Raw genomic sequence first — 15,425 nt, 5'->3', positions numbered from 1 at the left:
AAAGTACTAATTCTACAGTAAGATTATTAATAGTAATGGAGCAATGTTTAAGCAGCACATTTTAACATGATTAGACTATGTAGTAACATAAATCTGGTGATTCCTAAACTCGAGACTGAGGCACCACACAGGGTAATATGGTAAATCTAAATTAAATATTGTGCTTATAATACACATATCTTTAACTGTATGTCAGATATTGGGCATCTATTATCTACATGAAATCTGGTAGGAAGTTGAAAGATGATACTGTCAATGGTAAATATCATAAACATACCAAGTGGCCCAACCTGAGACTATCAGTATTTTAATATGTACATGTTTCTGACAGTAGGTTTAAAATATGTAAAGAAACTAAATGAAAAGTCAAGTAAAGCAAAGTATCTCAGAATTGCACCTAAGTCAATACTCAGTTTCCCTCTACCACTGAATGACGAATATTTGTATATTGAACCAGTACCTTAAGTTACTGGTACAGTGATTAATGACAGATCTTTGACACAAAATTGCTTTCGCTTTATTTTCATACGAATAAGCGATGGTGTACGTGCTGCCAAATGTGAGCTTTGTTGAATAAAGAAACGCTGCTAAACATATGCGAGAGGCTTAAGAAGCAGACAACAGCTACATCTGTGGTTCGCTGTTTTGATCTTTCCGTGTGGAAGAGACGACGCCCGACTCTTAGCTTAGCTTATATTAGCCTGCAGCCGCCGCCATTACCAGCCGACGGCAGCTAGCAGCTACTTACGCTTCAGCAGGCCTGACGGTTTCTGGAGATTAATTAAAAAAATTCCGTTCTAGTAGTGGCTTTTGTTTATTAATAATTTACATTTCTGCTATAAAGACGAGAATTAGTTTGTGTTTTATCTAATGAAAAACCAGTTTACACCGTAAAACCAATTAGCAACTTTACCGCAAGCTAACAGGCGGCTAGGTGCTAACAGTGCCCATATCCTGCTTCCAGAGAAAGTATTTGGGATAACGTAAGTGTCCATGTGTGCCCATATGTATTTGTTTGTAAAATATAATTAACAACGGATGATATATAAGACACCAATGTTTATATAACCAGACGTTAAAGGACAGTCGATGCTAGCTAATCAAGCATTCATACTGTATCACTGACATTATTATTGACACTGGTGTGGATGCAGGTGCAGATGCGTTTTTCTAATGTGTGTTTAACGATAATATAATGTGAGTGTGTGTGTGTGTCTGTGTGCGAACCTTTTTGATATTGTAAACACGGGTCAACATCCCGATGCCTCGGTCGTTTAGGATGGTTAGTTTTTCTGCCAGTTTCTGCTGGCTAGGCTGCATCACTCCCCGAGACATCTTCTCGCTGTTCAGTTAAATCTCCAATTAAGTCCGGGAATTAAAAAAGAGAAATCACAGATCTCCACACGCTCTTATAGAAGGAGGTGAAAAAGAAGCAGTGCTTGATGCAGTTGTTAGATTTCGCCCATGTTCAGGTGGTCGGGGACAGCGGCTTCCTGTACTCCACCCCACCGTCTCCCTGCCTGTTTTTTCGGTGCCAGAGATGAGGAGTTGTCCTGGTTTTCTCAACTAGGGCTGGATCATGCTGCGTTCACGTGACTCTCGTTAATCGTACAATCTTTTCTGTACATCAATTAGAGCAGTACACCATTGAAGTAAACAGATACCATTTAAACCAAAACATTTACCAACCTATTAATAATCATTTATTGATCAAACTTTATTGATCAAACTCTGACAGTATGCAGTGTGTTGTGTTGTGGATAACAAAGTGAAAAATCATATTTTACCAGACATCGTTTTAGACTTGGCACTGTATGGCTTTGTTTCCCAGAATATTTTTCCAAATAATTTGGCAATTCAACACGTTTTGTCTGAAGGCCACCAGTGGGCCTTATGCATATAAGGTACATTAGAGTGCAAACAGTATAGACAGCTCAGTGAAGGCACACAAAGATAACACAATATCAGCAACTGTTATGTACGAGTCAGTAAACAGCAAAACAAAGGAAAACTAAAGAGAGAAATGTGTATGTATGTATAAAAAAAGGATTAGGGAAAAACATACATTTAAACATGTTTATTAATGGATATTCCAACAGTAATAGTCTAATACAGTTAACACCTGGATTAATATCTATCCCTGTTAGGAACCCCTTCGGTTAGTTTATACGCAAGTGTCAAACTGTATACGCATAAACAGATAATCTTATCGTAAACTGGGATTATTTACTGTTTTACCGTGAGTCCGCGAACGCATCATGTTTTTGACGCAGCTTCCGTCTCGACTGACGCTCGCTCAAAGCCTTTATTGCTGCGGCACAGATTCTGCCCCGTGTCATAAACGCTACCGGTGGTATTATTACAAATGTAAGATTAATGAAACTAATATCTAAAGGTTGTCTGTATTTTACCTGATTTCAAACCGTTTAGACCAGGTGGGTGGGTTCAGGGAAATGACTAGACTTCGTGAGTCAGCCATTACTATCGGTGGTGGCAAAACGTATTACAGTACTCACACATTGTGTTAAAGTAAAGATGGAAACCACAGTGTAGAAATATGTGTTACAGGTTTGTATTAACATTGTTTTAAAAACCCAGGATTTAATATTTGATTCAAGAAGAAACGCGGAATTAAAAATACAGAAAAGAGAAGCACTCGTCACCATTCAAGTGTATGGTATTGATTAATTATCTCTATTTGTCAATATATAATATATATGTATATGTATATATATATATATATATATATATATATATATATATATATATATATATATATATATATATATACATATATACACATATATACATATATAATATAATATAGTTTAATACTGTTGCTCTGCGATAGATGACATAAATTTAGTGTTGTAAAAATGACAGCATTGACTTGTGAAATGTAGTGGAAAAGAATAATAAAGTGGCCCAAAAGTATAATCATTTAAAAATTATATTAGGTAAATCTGGCCATTAAATGGCTTACTTTACAATTAAAGATTTCACATTTTGTTGTTGGCAATGAATGGGCCATAAATTGAAGTTTGCCAGCTTATCATACTCACTTTTTTCAGTTGTCATATAAAACTGTATGACAGTATTGCACAAATTAAACTATTGAATCATTCTTAAAAATGGGTCTTCCACTGAAAAATATAAAAATGAATTTGGTGTATTTTTTTGGTAAATGTTTATTTTATAGGCTTCTTAAGTGCTGAACATTTTGTCGTTTTTATTTTGCTTTACCTAACGCTGACTTGTGTGGGCTTCAGTTTATTTCAGCTGTAAGCCCTGGTGTGATGCATTCGCTGACTCAGGAGATCCAAGGGTTCTCAAAAAATTGCCTGAAGAAACAATGCACTCATGTTACCACGGTGACAGGCAGGAAGCTGGTGGAGAGGCGGCATGATGGTGCAGAGCAAGTGGAAGAGCTGGAGGAGGGAAATGGATGTGGATTTGTAGAAGATAAAAGTTTGGACCTTCAAGTTGGTGTCATTAGACCCTATCTACTACTGGGTAATATCCTTACAACTTCTACTACTACTACTACACAGTAAATTTTGCATGCAGTGTTAAATCAAGTGTATTCTTATCAGAATTGGTGTTAAATTAACTCTTTCCCATATTTAACACTTTCCCAAAATTTACTGTGTACTTGCACTGCTTTCTGAGTGCTATTTTTACCACCACTAATTCATTCACCACAACAACTGCAATACATTTTCAGACCAAAGTTATCACTACAGCTGATGCTACTTCCATAACTACTACATCAAAAATAATTACTATTTCTGCCATTAGTACACAGTAAAACAGATATTTTAACATGCCCTTGTACTACTTGCTACCACTACACTACCATTATCACTTACCTACTGTTACTTTTATTTTAATATTACATTTTAATATTAGTACTATGAGAAAAGTGCTGTGCCAATCTCAGCTACATTGGGGTACACCCTGGACAGTTCGCCAGTCCATTGCAGGGCCACACACACAGATAGAGACAAACAACCATTCACTCTCACACTCACTCCTATGGTCAATTTAGAGTGTCCAATTTACCTAATCCCCACATTGCATGTTTTTGGACTGTGGGAGGAAGCCGGAGAACCCGGAGAGAACCCACGCACACACAAACTCCATGCAGCAAGGCATGGAAAGTTCCAACCGGGGCTCGAACCCAGGTCTTCTTGCTGCAAGGCGAGAGTGCTAACCACTACTCCACCATGTGACCCATACAAAAATGGTAATTTAGTAATTTAGTACTTATCTGAAATAAAACACTCAAAACAACATGGGGTTCACACTTTTGATGTTCTACAGTCTTTGTCAGATAAATGAACTCAGGTCTCACCACATGATCTAAAAATGGAGCTTGGGTCACATGACAATAAATGATCATCACATACAGTTTACTGTATATACTCTCCCTGTTGGTTAGTACACTTTCATCCCACAACATTTACCATTACTGTTACTACTACAACATGTTACGCTGTACTAGTAAATGGTAAATGGAATATACAGTATATTGTGCTTTATAATCATTGTGTTATTCACCAGCCGTACCTTATCATGCATCTCGGAGGAGCTAGAGATTGAACCACTGACTTTCCATTTAGTTGACAACACTACTATGTCATAAGTGCCAGTTCTTTAAGTTGAACCAAGTCATGTCTGTCATATTCACAACATTGTCAGTGAAAAGTTCCTGAAGTCTCAGAGTTCACATTGTTGACATTTTAAATATGGCAGAGCCCAAGGTAAAATGGAACATTGTCATTTTTGTTGTATCAAGTGCAGAGATGTTTTATTTAATATTAGGAACGTTCACAACGGACAATTTTTGCGTTTGTGTTCAGTATAAAGTGTGCATTGCATTTGTGTTTGCGTTCAAGCACATCGTTTTCAATGTCATCAACACGGGTTCACAGACACTGAGTGTGAGCCAGCATGCACCCTGAAACTGAGGAAGCGAAATGGAACTCAGCCAACATTATATTGATTTATTTGATTACACCTCTGCTTCTCCTGCTGTGACCTGTCAAACTGTCTGCCATGAATAAAAGCCTATAGACCAGCACTGGTTTATTTGAAGTAACATTCAGTCTCATTGCTCGTGTTACACAGACAGATATTATGACATGTTTGTAGCAGCACACTGTCAGTTTTTGTGGGTAAGTCTCAGCGGACCTTGCAAGGTTTTAAGTGTCCAACAGTATTAGTTTCATGCCATCTCAGTTGTTTCAGTATTCCAGTCCACAAAGGCACGAGGTCGTGGTTTGGGCCCTAGTAATAAATATATAAATAACCCCCTAATAATGAATAAATCAATGTCATTAATTTTGAATTTGTCTCAGGGAGCATGGTGATCTGTCCTGCAGCTGGAGGATGCAGGATGACACCCTTACATGTCAGCATGTATGCGTCCTGCTGACACGTCCTTGGGCCTGACATTGAATCGCCTCCCAATGCTGCGGCGCTGTTCACGTCTGCAGCTAACACTGCGCTTTGACCTAACTGCTGTAGAGAATCAAAGGCAGAATTTCTCAGCCGGGATCAATGAGGTATTACATCTGTTGGATTACATCGGAGTGACTTTTTTCCTACAGGGCTTCAGTCCTGCTTTAATAGCATGAAACGGCTGCTCATCTCCCCAAATACAAGCTAATTACTCTACATATCACCTCTCTGATCATCTAACAATGAAATACTCGATTTTTCTTCCTTTTGTTGAACCATTTTGAGGCTATCAGTCACTTTGGCAGGCAGCCTTTTGTCTGATGCCCTTGTTATAGTTGTCTTATCACGTTCCGATCCCCCATGAGAGAAGATGTGAGCTCATACTTAGGGCGTTCAGAAACTCACACTGTAATTTCAATATTTAATGGAGTTGCAGTTTAATATTCTGCTATTCTATGGTAAATAATTATGATTATGAACGCAAACATGTAGAGCAAAATTGTAGACTTAGCGAGCAACAATTCTAGCTGTAAATGATAACATGTCTCCTTAAATATTAAATGTCTCCATAATATTATGTCTTATTTATAACTTATTTTTAAGGAAAAGCTGGACATTTCAGCTTGTTCAGTTTCATACTGTATATACCATATGATAGTGAGACTCTCAGCTAGACATCCTCTATCCCAAACTGCTGAACGTGAAATTTCAGCTATTTCTGTTCTATACACAGTGGAGCCTGTGTATAGGTTTTTTTTTGCTGTATGTGTTGCATTTACTGTGTAATCAAACATTCAGTTACAACGCACACGAAAAATCTTGAATTAGCCGACTTACTGCAAAGTTAGTCGCTCAAAGGCATTAAGAGCAACCTGAAATTCAACCGTCAAGCAGATACACAGGATATTACATTTTGATATAGAGTACAGTAATGTTTTGTAAACATTTGATGCTATTTTAAAAGAAATACACCAACACTGATATGCATATGTGCCTGAGCTGGTTTGCCTCTAAAGATCCTCCACCCTTTGGATTCAGATTTATGTCCCAACCCCATGAATTTGGCATTATATGAAAATGACTTGGCTAATGCTAAGAGTGCATATTTGCTAAGATAATAAGCTTCTGCTGCTGCACAGAATCCACTCTGGAAATATGATTGAAGCCCCACAATCCTGTTCTGTCTCCTGCCTATTTATTTCGTACACATAATTATCCGTCCCTTGCTATTTAAGACCACCATGAGGAGTTGTTTGACAAATTGAAAGAGACTGTTGTTCATTCTGTTTTAAGTGTCTCCTTCAGTGATTATCTGCTTGTCTCTGCTGAGACGGTCATTTGGGTCGGCTTGCTCTACGGTCTCTCTCATTTTATTTCCTCCATTAATCTTTGAGCTGCTTCCTCTGCTGTATTAGTCATTCAAACTCTTGCCGGCATGAAGGCTGTTGTCATGAAAAGTGCCCTTGCTTGCTGTTTTCAAGAGAAAATGGAAAAAATTCATTCTCTGCAGCTGTATAAATGATTGGATGTTTATTTCAGCAGGTTTTTTTAAATACATGTCTAGTGCTACTTTACAAATCATTTCATTCCTTCTCTGTAGAAAGTCATTCTGGGCGTAGTTTCTGCTGACTGATATCTTCCCTTCTTTGTGCTTTAGCTGAGTTTTCTGTCAGTATATTTTAGTCATATGGATGGAGATACAGTGTCTTGTGACTTTTGTGTTCTTCTGCTGAAGTTTTAAAGTTGCGGTGCGTCATTTTAAGTGTTTTTTTGTTGTTGTTGATGATGTTGTTATTATTCTGCCTCTGTTTGTTCGTTGTGCACAGAAACTATATGTTACGTTTATTGCTGCGTCAAGGGAAAAGGGGCGCTGTCAAGCATCCTGACTGTGGGAGCATTTGTGTGTATACAGCAGCAGTGCAGGGGCGGGCGGGGACAGGAAGTGTTTATCCCATTACATTCCTAAACAACCAGGTTTTCTGAGTCGGAGAAGTCACTTCTGAAACTTTTAGTGGATGCTTCTTTATGTTTTCAGTCGTACGCCATCATGTTTGCAGCCGTCTTAATTAGTTGCTGTTACCTGAAACAAATCACTTCCTGTGTGAAGTGATTTGTTGAGTACGGGATCCAAACACAGCTTTACTGAGTCATTTGGAGCTGATGGACTTCAGAATTGTCACAGTATCACAGTATAGGATTACATTGCTATGTTTTTAAATATTACTTGTTTTTACAATGAAGTGATTCATTACACAGTTTAACAATTGTCAAAACATATTTATGAAACGTGAGACGTGTGTTCTCCGTGTGTGTGCTTGAGTTTTCTTCATCCTCCAGTTCAACTAAATGCAGATTGAGTTTAGGTTAATGGGAGAATGGGCTTAGGATTTGAATGTAAGTGTGAGTGAATGTTGGACTGCCTCTTACCTCCTGTGAGATGGGATTGGCGCCAGCTTCCTTCACAAATGGCAGACGGATGATTGACTTTTCCTGATTCCAAGGATGACACTTACAGATCACTTACACTGTTGTCTGTGGTGGTGTCTGAAATCAAATGATATTCATCTTAAAATAACATAGAAATAGTTCTAGTTAAATGAGTGTGTGGTGCATATGAATGAAGTTGTTCTTGTTCTTGTTCTTTTCAGGCTCTCAGGATGCAGCCCATGACACCGACACCCTGCAGAGATATAAGGTCAGTAAAGAGGGATCAATAGAGGCTGGCATGCCCTTGCCGGGTTGTGATCATATGTGTGGTGAGATTAGAGGTGTGCTTTACTTGCATGTGTGCATGAGCCAGCCAGTAGCCAGAGGAGCTTCGTGACTCATGCAGTGACAGTGTAGCTCAGTAGAGGGAGTAAATGATTACAGTAAGTCTCAGCGCTGCTCCTCCACATCAGAGAGATGTGACGACTCCTCCCTGCAGTGGCTGCTCCCAAGCACGAGCATAAATTGCTGCCTGTGCAGTCTCAAGATGATGAATTGGAGAGATTACAAATTCCTTCACTTTCTGTTTCTGGGATGAAACCTTGACTGCCTAATAACCAAACCAACCATAAATCCCCAGGCAGCTATTAAAACCCAGGAGACTTGATAGCAGGCCCAGAGGACGCTTTATGAAAACCTGCTGTTACTAGTGAAACATTTAATAAACATTTAATGGCATCAGGATAAAAAGGGCAGTGCACTAAATGTGTACTTTGTGTGGAAATCTGATCTTTAATCTCGACTGTTGATGCACAATGAAGACATTTACATGCACATCAGCCGTAAAAAAAACTGATTATCTGCATCCATGCTACCCCGTATCTTACTCTTTCACATGTATAACATCATATCCACATTTCTGTATTGGCTGACGTTGCTCAGTGGCTGAGGATAATCACAGTTGGTCTGTCTGAACTCTACTGCGTAGTTAATCCCGCTTGTTTCACCAGCTTCTTCATCTTTACCGGATGAGAAGTGCAAAGAAAAATGTGTCATCTGCATTGTGTAAACATTCAGTTGAGTTTCAGAAGGTGATAAAATGACCGTTTCACACTATTTTGCTTTTTTCCCTCAACCATACTTTGTCAAAATATGGAAATAGTAGATGTTAAAGTTTATGTTGTATAGTTTTATGACATGTCCATTTATTCTCTTTCAGATTGACTTTGTCACATCTGAAAACTAAGTTAAGTTACTAGATAAATAAACATGTAACCAGGAATTCTGATATTGTATTGATATTCAAGCACTGTGTGTTATATAAGTATATAACAGAACACTAATCTCTACAGATATAACGCCAGCCTCACCCTTTAACGAGAGTAAAAATAATGTTTTAGCAGATGTTTGATGCCGTGTGAAAAGCCAGTGAACATCACTACATTGTTGAGATAAAGAGGAGGAGAGATTTTAGCCCTCTGAGGCTAAAGCTAAATTTAAGCGAGAGTAGACAGATACTGCAAAATGAATTGGAGCCATCTGTCTTGTTTCCCGTTTCCCCCTCGCTTCTTTTCTCCCTCTCGCTCACACGTTCCTCTTCATCTTTCCCCCCTCTCTCATCTGTCAAACCCTTTTTTTCCCCTCTTCCTCCTCGCTCCGTCTTCGACCCCACTCCCCCAGCCACGTTCAGATTGTGTCATGTCATCGATATGGCTGACAGACAGAATGTGCCTCACGCTCGTGCCGAGGCAAAAACAGCCTTTAAAATGAGTCAATATTCAGGGGGTCATTTGCTCTCTTTTGTCTTTGCATCTCTCAGGTGACTCATGTGCTAAATGTGGCCTACGGAGTTAATAACCTGTTCCCAGATCAGCTGGTGTACAAGACACTCCAGATCCTGGACCTTCCAGACACTGACATCACGTCCTATGTTGGGGAATGCAGCTCCTTCATAGACCAGGTTCAAGAGCAGGTAAACACGGGCAGGCAGCCACTCACACACATTTCTAAAAATATAAATGTTACTGATTCCAGTGCATCTACAAAAGTGAAGGTGGTCAGAAATGGTAGCATGCAGTGACTTTGCTTCCTTCACACACAGGATACATGTTCCTTTGTCCACACTGTAAATCAATTCAAGTGTAGCCTGACACAATGTGATTCCATTGACCAGAAACACCTGAAGGGCATTTAACCATCATATGCTGCTGCGGCTGCTGCCTGAATATCCAAAGGCTTTTTCAAAAGCGTTTCCACTTGGCTCCACTTTGACCTTTGAATTCTAGTCGGTTAGAATGGCAGGTGGAGTTCACCATGGCTCTATTCATGGGACCTCCTCCTTTTCAATTTTTGAGTATGAAAAACACCAAACACTGTGACTGTTATAATGTGGATGATACACTATATATATATATATATGTATATCTATATATATCTATATATATCTATATATCTATATATATATATATCTATATATATATATATACAGTATATATATATAGATATATATATATATATACACATACATATGTATATATATATATATATAGATATATATATATATATATCTATATATATACATACTACTTTACTACAGAGCTGAAATCCCATACAAGGTTTTTCAAATTCAGACAATTTAATAATCTCTTGCATTTATTTACATTATAGTATCGTTAAAACAACAAGTTTTAGTGGCCGGAGGCGTTTGCACAGTACTGTATGTTCAATCACTAATGCAGTTACTCAGTTTGTGTCCTCACTAAGACAAGAAAGTGGATCACTTCAGTCCAGTTCTCAGATGTTTACACTGGCTTTCTGTCCATCATGTGATTGATTTCACACGCTTGCTGTTTGATTGTAAAACACTGAGTCGTTTCAGGCCAATATACAGTAAATTTTTGAACTGCTAGTGAAAACATGGGGGGCAGCGTTAAGTTTCTGTGCAACACATATCTTGAAAAAAAACTCCCATAAGTTCTTTTAAATCAAAGTTGAAGACTTCTCTATTTACCCTTTTCACTGTAACTTTTATTTTCTATTTTACACCCTATTTTCTTTTGCATTGTCTTATATCAATTTTAGATTTTGTGTTCATGTTTTTCATAATTTATGTTTTAATGATTGCTGAGAGGTTTCCTGCAGTCTCGCAGCTGTCCTGGCTGAGACGTACGTCAGCACATCAACTACAAATTGTAAATTTTCGAAGGCAGTTTTTGCACAGACAAATAAACAAGATGCAGCTTGTGATTAAATGAGATTTAGTTATACTTGTAGGAGGAATTTGTTCACCTTTGGGGAGTTAGGCAGGCTGTTGCCAACCTTAATGCTGAACTAAGCTAAGCAGCTGCTGGCTGTAGCTTCATATTTACCGTGCAGACATGAGAGTACTCAATCTTGTCAAGTGACTCTCGGCAAGAAAGCAAATAAGACAGTCATAATCTAAAAACATCCCTTTAAGTCAAAACTATCAGTATTATCATCAAAGTGTCGGTCTTGGTGTATAATTGGATTAATATCATCAGAGGGTTTCACAGTGGTAGGTGGGCCTCCACGGGGGGCTCAGAGCAGTTTCAGGGGAGGCTCAGTAAAAAACTTACGTTAGTTCTAAGATAATCAAAAGGGTTTCTGCGGGAACAGATTAATTGTGTGATTTGGTTAAAGAGATTTAACCAGAGTCAGATCATTAGGTGCCAGAGGACAAACCTTCGTCTTTCTTTTTTTTTTTTAAACCAAGTCTGGAAAAATGTAGCAACAGCAGTCTACACTTTGACAAAATTCCTGTTTTAATCATGGATTAAATGGGATTAAATTGGCTTTTTGACGATTGGGAATGTGTTTAATCTGCATTCACTTCTGACTCTGCTATGCGCACAGGTGTTATTGGCTTCAGTCCCGATCTGCATTAGTGGGGATGCAAAACCTGTGTGAAAATGCTAAACTCTACATTTCCTGCTTCCTTTGTGGCAACGAGCCAAAAAACAGCATCATTTACAGTGCAGCGCTAACACGGCCATTCATCATCTGGCTGTTAGCATGGATGCTTTTTTAGTAAACCTTACTTTTTGAGAGACAGTTCTCAATGTTTTTATTTCATCCTATTTTCAACTCATTTTAAAAATACTCAGTATGTGCGGGGTTTGAATGAAGTAAGAACTAAAGTAAAAAAAATAACAACTGTAACATCCTCCAATTTGTTTTGTTACCTCGTTCACCTTTCACATATGGGTGTCAAAAAACCACTGTCAATGGGAATAGTGTTAATGGGCTTTTTTTTGCGGCTTCCCATGGGTTAAATTATCCCGAATATACCCGCTAATGTTCTAGTCCTATGAATGATTAAACTGTGTAACAATGTACAAATAAACAGTAAACATATTCATCAGACAAAAGTAAAAAGTAGACTATTTCTTTGTAAGATGCAGCAAATAGAAGAATAAAGTACCCTTTTTTTACAGTACTTCAACAGATGTAGACACATCAGCACAAGATTCACGGCTGTAGTCAAACACCGTCGAGTTTCATTGTTTTAGCAGGTAAATCTATTTCAACTTTTCTGGATCTACTTTTCCCCGAGAGGCTCCTGCAGCCTAAAAATGCCTCTCTCTCTTTTTTTTTTTTATGTGATGTGTTCACACAGCTCGTCTGCTACCTTACTGTGACACGTTTACACACATCTAACAGTCGTTTATCTGTAACCCAGCACAAGGATGAGACGGGTGGTCAGAATACCTATTAAAAGAGCATGCTGGGGTCATTTGATGTTGAAAGTCAAAATGTGTTTTCCTGGTACAAACTTGCTTTTCTTTCTCTCTCGCTCACTCTTTCTGTGTGTGTGTGTGTGTGTGTGTGTGTGAGGAGATTGACCGTAAGCGGAACATAATGCGATGTGAGCACTGATAAGGAAACATCCGACTGGAGCGCAATCAAATAACAGCAAAACAAGAAACTCTGACAAAACCAAATTAAGTCTCCATGTTTGCTGTGATGGATTATCTGGCTCAGGCAATTTTCACTCTGTAGACGTTTTCTTTTTTCCATACAAACACACACACATGCTGTATATTTAGAGCGAGGGAAACAAGGCCTGATAGTAGACTGCGGACACCAGCGGAAAAAAATATTACAAAAGAGCAGAGAAACCTTTGTGATTGATAGAAACCTATTACAGATATAATTCTCTGTATGTTCTCTGTGCGCTTCATTTCATTGTATTTTGCCCCGAGGAGCTGTCTGATTGGATTATATTGTTGAAGGCCAGGCACAATAACATTGATAACATGTCAATTACAGCAACCAAAGTGCTGCATGTGTGTTCAGCCAATTTAAATCCGCTGTCCCTCAATGGGTATTGATCGACGTGTTAAAATCAAAATGTGCCATACAGTGTCTGTTCTGCTCCATTTCAGCCCGAGGAGAGACTTTGCTGTGGCGGGAGGCTCCACGTTTAATATAAGAGACAAACGTGTCAATACCCTGCGCTTCAGAGCCCAGCCGTGGGCCTGCACACACTGTCTAAAGATGTGGCTGGAATTTTAAAAGTTTATTTTCAGCCAGGCACTCTAGGCAGTAAAATAATTACATCAGCATTAATATTAATCGTATCACACATTTGAGCTCACACAGATGCAGACAGATTTATTCTTGCATCTGGCTAATGCTGTTCTCAACGATGCCGGGGAATCAGAAATTGCAGATTTTCACAAGTTAGGAAATAACTGTGGTTTTACACTCATTTACCAGGAAATGTTAATCGTCTTTAAAAAAATAAACAACCGTGTGGAATATTTATTTCTCAGATATCAGGTCACATAATTGCATATTATAAACAGAGCTTCCATTATCAGGGACAGGGACACTGTACATAACGTAATCAAGGTGTTGATGCTTGCTGTTACATCACTGACCACATTTTCATTGACAGAAATAATAACAGCATTTCTGAGTATTCTTGTCATCTCAATCAGATTACACATTCACAGCAGTGAGGGTACACATAAAGGTACCAGGAATATGATTTTTTTTTTAAACATGCCTTATTCAAATGAGGTTAATGGTCAGATAATTTGTGTCCACTCAATGTTGTTGACTTTTGAGCACAGATAAACGGACAAAACAAAACTCCTCCTGCTCTATTTTGTTTGAGCAGACAACAGACAACACAGAATCCAAATAGATTCTTGTAATAGTTTGAGTGAACGCGCTCTTTTTTTAATCGCGAGTAAATACGTGCAAAGCGTCTTGTTTGCCTGTTTGCTTGAACTGAACCGCAGCTGAACATGCTTCAGTTCAGACAAATGCCACGTTGTTGCTGCTCTGATTCTTCTATTTGAACACTTGAACATGTGGAGGTTGTAATTTCGGGGACAGGATTCCTGTCTTTTATGCCAGAAGCCTTTACGGCATAACAATTTAAACCTAATCACATGCATTGAACTTTGTTATTCCGGTTAGTAGATTCTGGGGATTTTTCTTTATATTGACAATATCTCCCACTGCATTAGAGTGAGTAAGGAAGATGTTCAGATCAGCAAACTGTTGGCAGAATGGCTGAAAATGACCCAGTGGTAGTTAACTTTTATAGGAGCTGTAAACAGTTTGTATCAGGTTTCTCTGGCGATGAACTGCTACTGATACTCCATCCAACAAAAGCAGCTAATTTAGGTGGTTTATGGGCTGTGAATATGTGCAGGTTAGCAACAATGGCTGATCACCTTGGTGTAACTCCCCATGCCTGTCTGACACTCCTGCTCTCTCTCCTTAGGGCGGTGTGGTGCTGGTCCACTGTAACGCTGGTGTGTCGCGCTGTGCATCCGTAGTGATTGGCTACCTGATGCTGAGGGAGGGGCTGCTCTTTGAAGATGCGTACAGCCAGGTTAAGCTGGCGAGGCCTTCAGTTCGCCCAAACCCCGGCTTCTACCAGCAACTACAGAACTACAAACCATGAGAGAGGAGGAAAAAACAGCCTCACAGGACTGTAACAACAAATCTGACAGAACCACTACACACTATTTTGATATTTTAAAGGTGACATCGAATGCTTGTATCACACATATATGTTAGTTATGGAGGTCTACTTACATATATGAACTTGTTTTCATGAATAAAAACCTCCTAGTCGCTGCAGACGAGCCGATCAAAATATCTCCTCACTGACGCTCTCGTCAGCCGCGCTGTTTCAGACCAAAACCACACCCCCAGAACGTGGACTGTGTTGTGATTGGCCAGCCAACGAGAGCTTTCCCACTGTCCTTTGATTGGCCAGGTACCTGGAAGTGACGTAATAGATAGGCCAGCTCTCAGATACACAGCTCCCCCTCTGGCACGGTGGATGCTCTGCATCTCAGCAGCTACAACGAGAGTAGTTCTTCTTCTTCTGCGGTTGAATGTACGCAACCGGATGTGCCCGGACTAGTGCCCGCACCAGGAGGCGCTACGGTGGTGAGAGGAGTGGTGAGGATTTCTGATGACGACATCAAATTAAGGAAGTGCCGATCCGCTTCGCAGAGCCCAGGAAAACAATACAACACTATTTTCTC

The 15,425-nt window shown here is 39.2% G+C and overlaps 2 protein-coding genes across 6 annotated transcripts in view; one reads left to right on the top strand and one right to left on the bottom strand.

The window, feature by feature from the left end:
• Positions 1–1,560, bottom strand: part of nckap1 (NCK-associated protein 1) — a 30,433-nt gene extending 28,873 nt beyond the window's left edge. For all 4 annotated transcript variants that reach the window (XM_044045202.1, XM_044045203.1, XM_044045204.1 and 1 more), the window contains exon 1: positions 1,228–1,560. In XM_044045202.1, coding sequence (XP_043901137.1) covers positions 1,228–1,335 — 108 coding nt within the window. In that variant the 5' untranslated portion in view covers positions 1,336–1,560. The remainder of the gene's footprint in view (positions 1–1,227) is intronic.
• On the top strand, positions 687–15,087 carry LOC122781509 (dual specificity protein phosphatase 19-like). Of its 2 annotated transcripts, none has more exons than XM_044045208.1 (5): positions 687–983; positions 3,270–3,513; positions 8,112–8,158; positions 9,710–9,862; positions 14,651–15,087. In XM_044045208.1, the coding sequence occupies exons 2-5, from the start codon at positions 3,297–3,299 to the stop codon at positions 14,831–14,833; spliced, it is 600 nt and encodes a 199-aa protein (XP_043901143.1). In that variant the 5' UTR covers positions 687–983; positions 3,270–3,296; the 3' UTR covers positions 14,834–15,087. The 2 variants fall into 2 exon arrangements, with proteins under 2 accessions (XP_043901143.1, XP_043901142.1); XM_044045207.1 differs by lacking the exon at positions 687–983 and adding an exon at positions 2,262–2,367.
• The last annotated feature ends 338 nt before the right edge of the window (positions 15,088–15,425 follow it).

The sequence above is a fragment of the Solea senegalensis genome, linkage group LG15 (genome assembly GCF_019176455.1).
Source record: "Solea senegalensis isolate Sse05_10M linkage group LG15, IFAPA_SoseM_1, whole genome shotgun sequence".
Taxonomy (NCBI): Eukaryota; Metazoa; Chordata; class Actinopteri; order Pleuronectiformes; family Soleidae; genus Solea; species Solea senegalensis.
The sequence above is the reverse complement of the archived record's forward strand: the minus strand, read 5'-3'. Positions and strand labels throughout refer to the sequence as shown.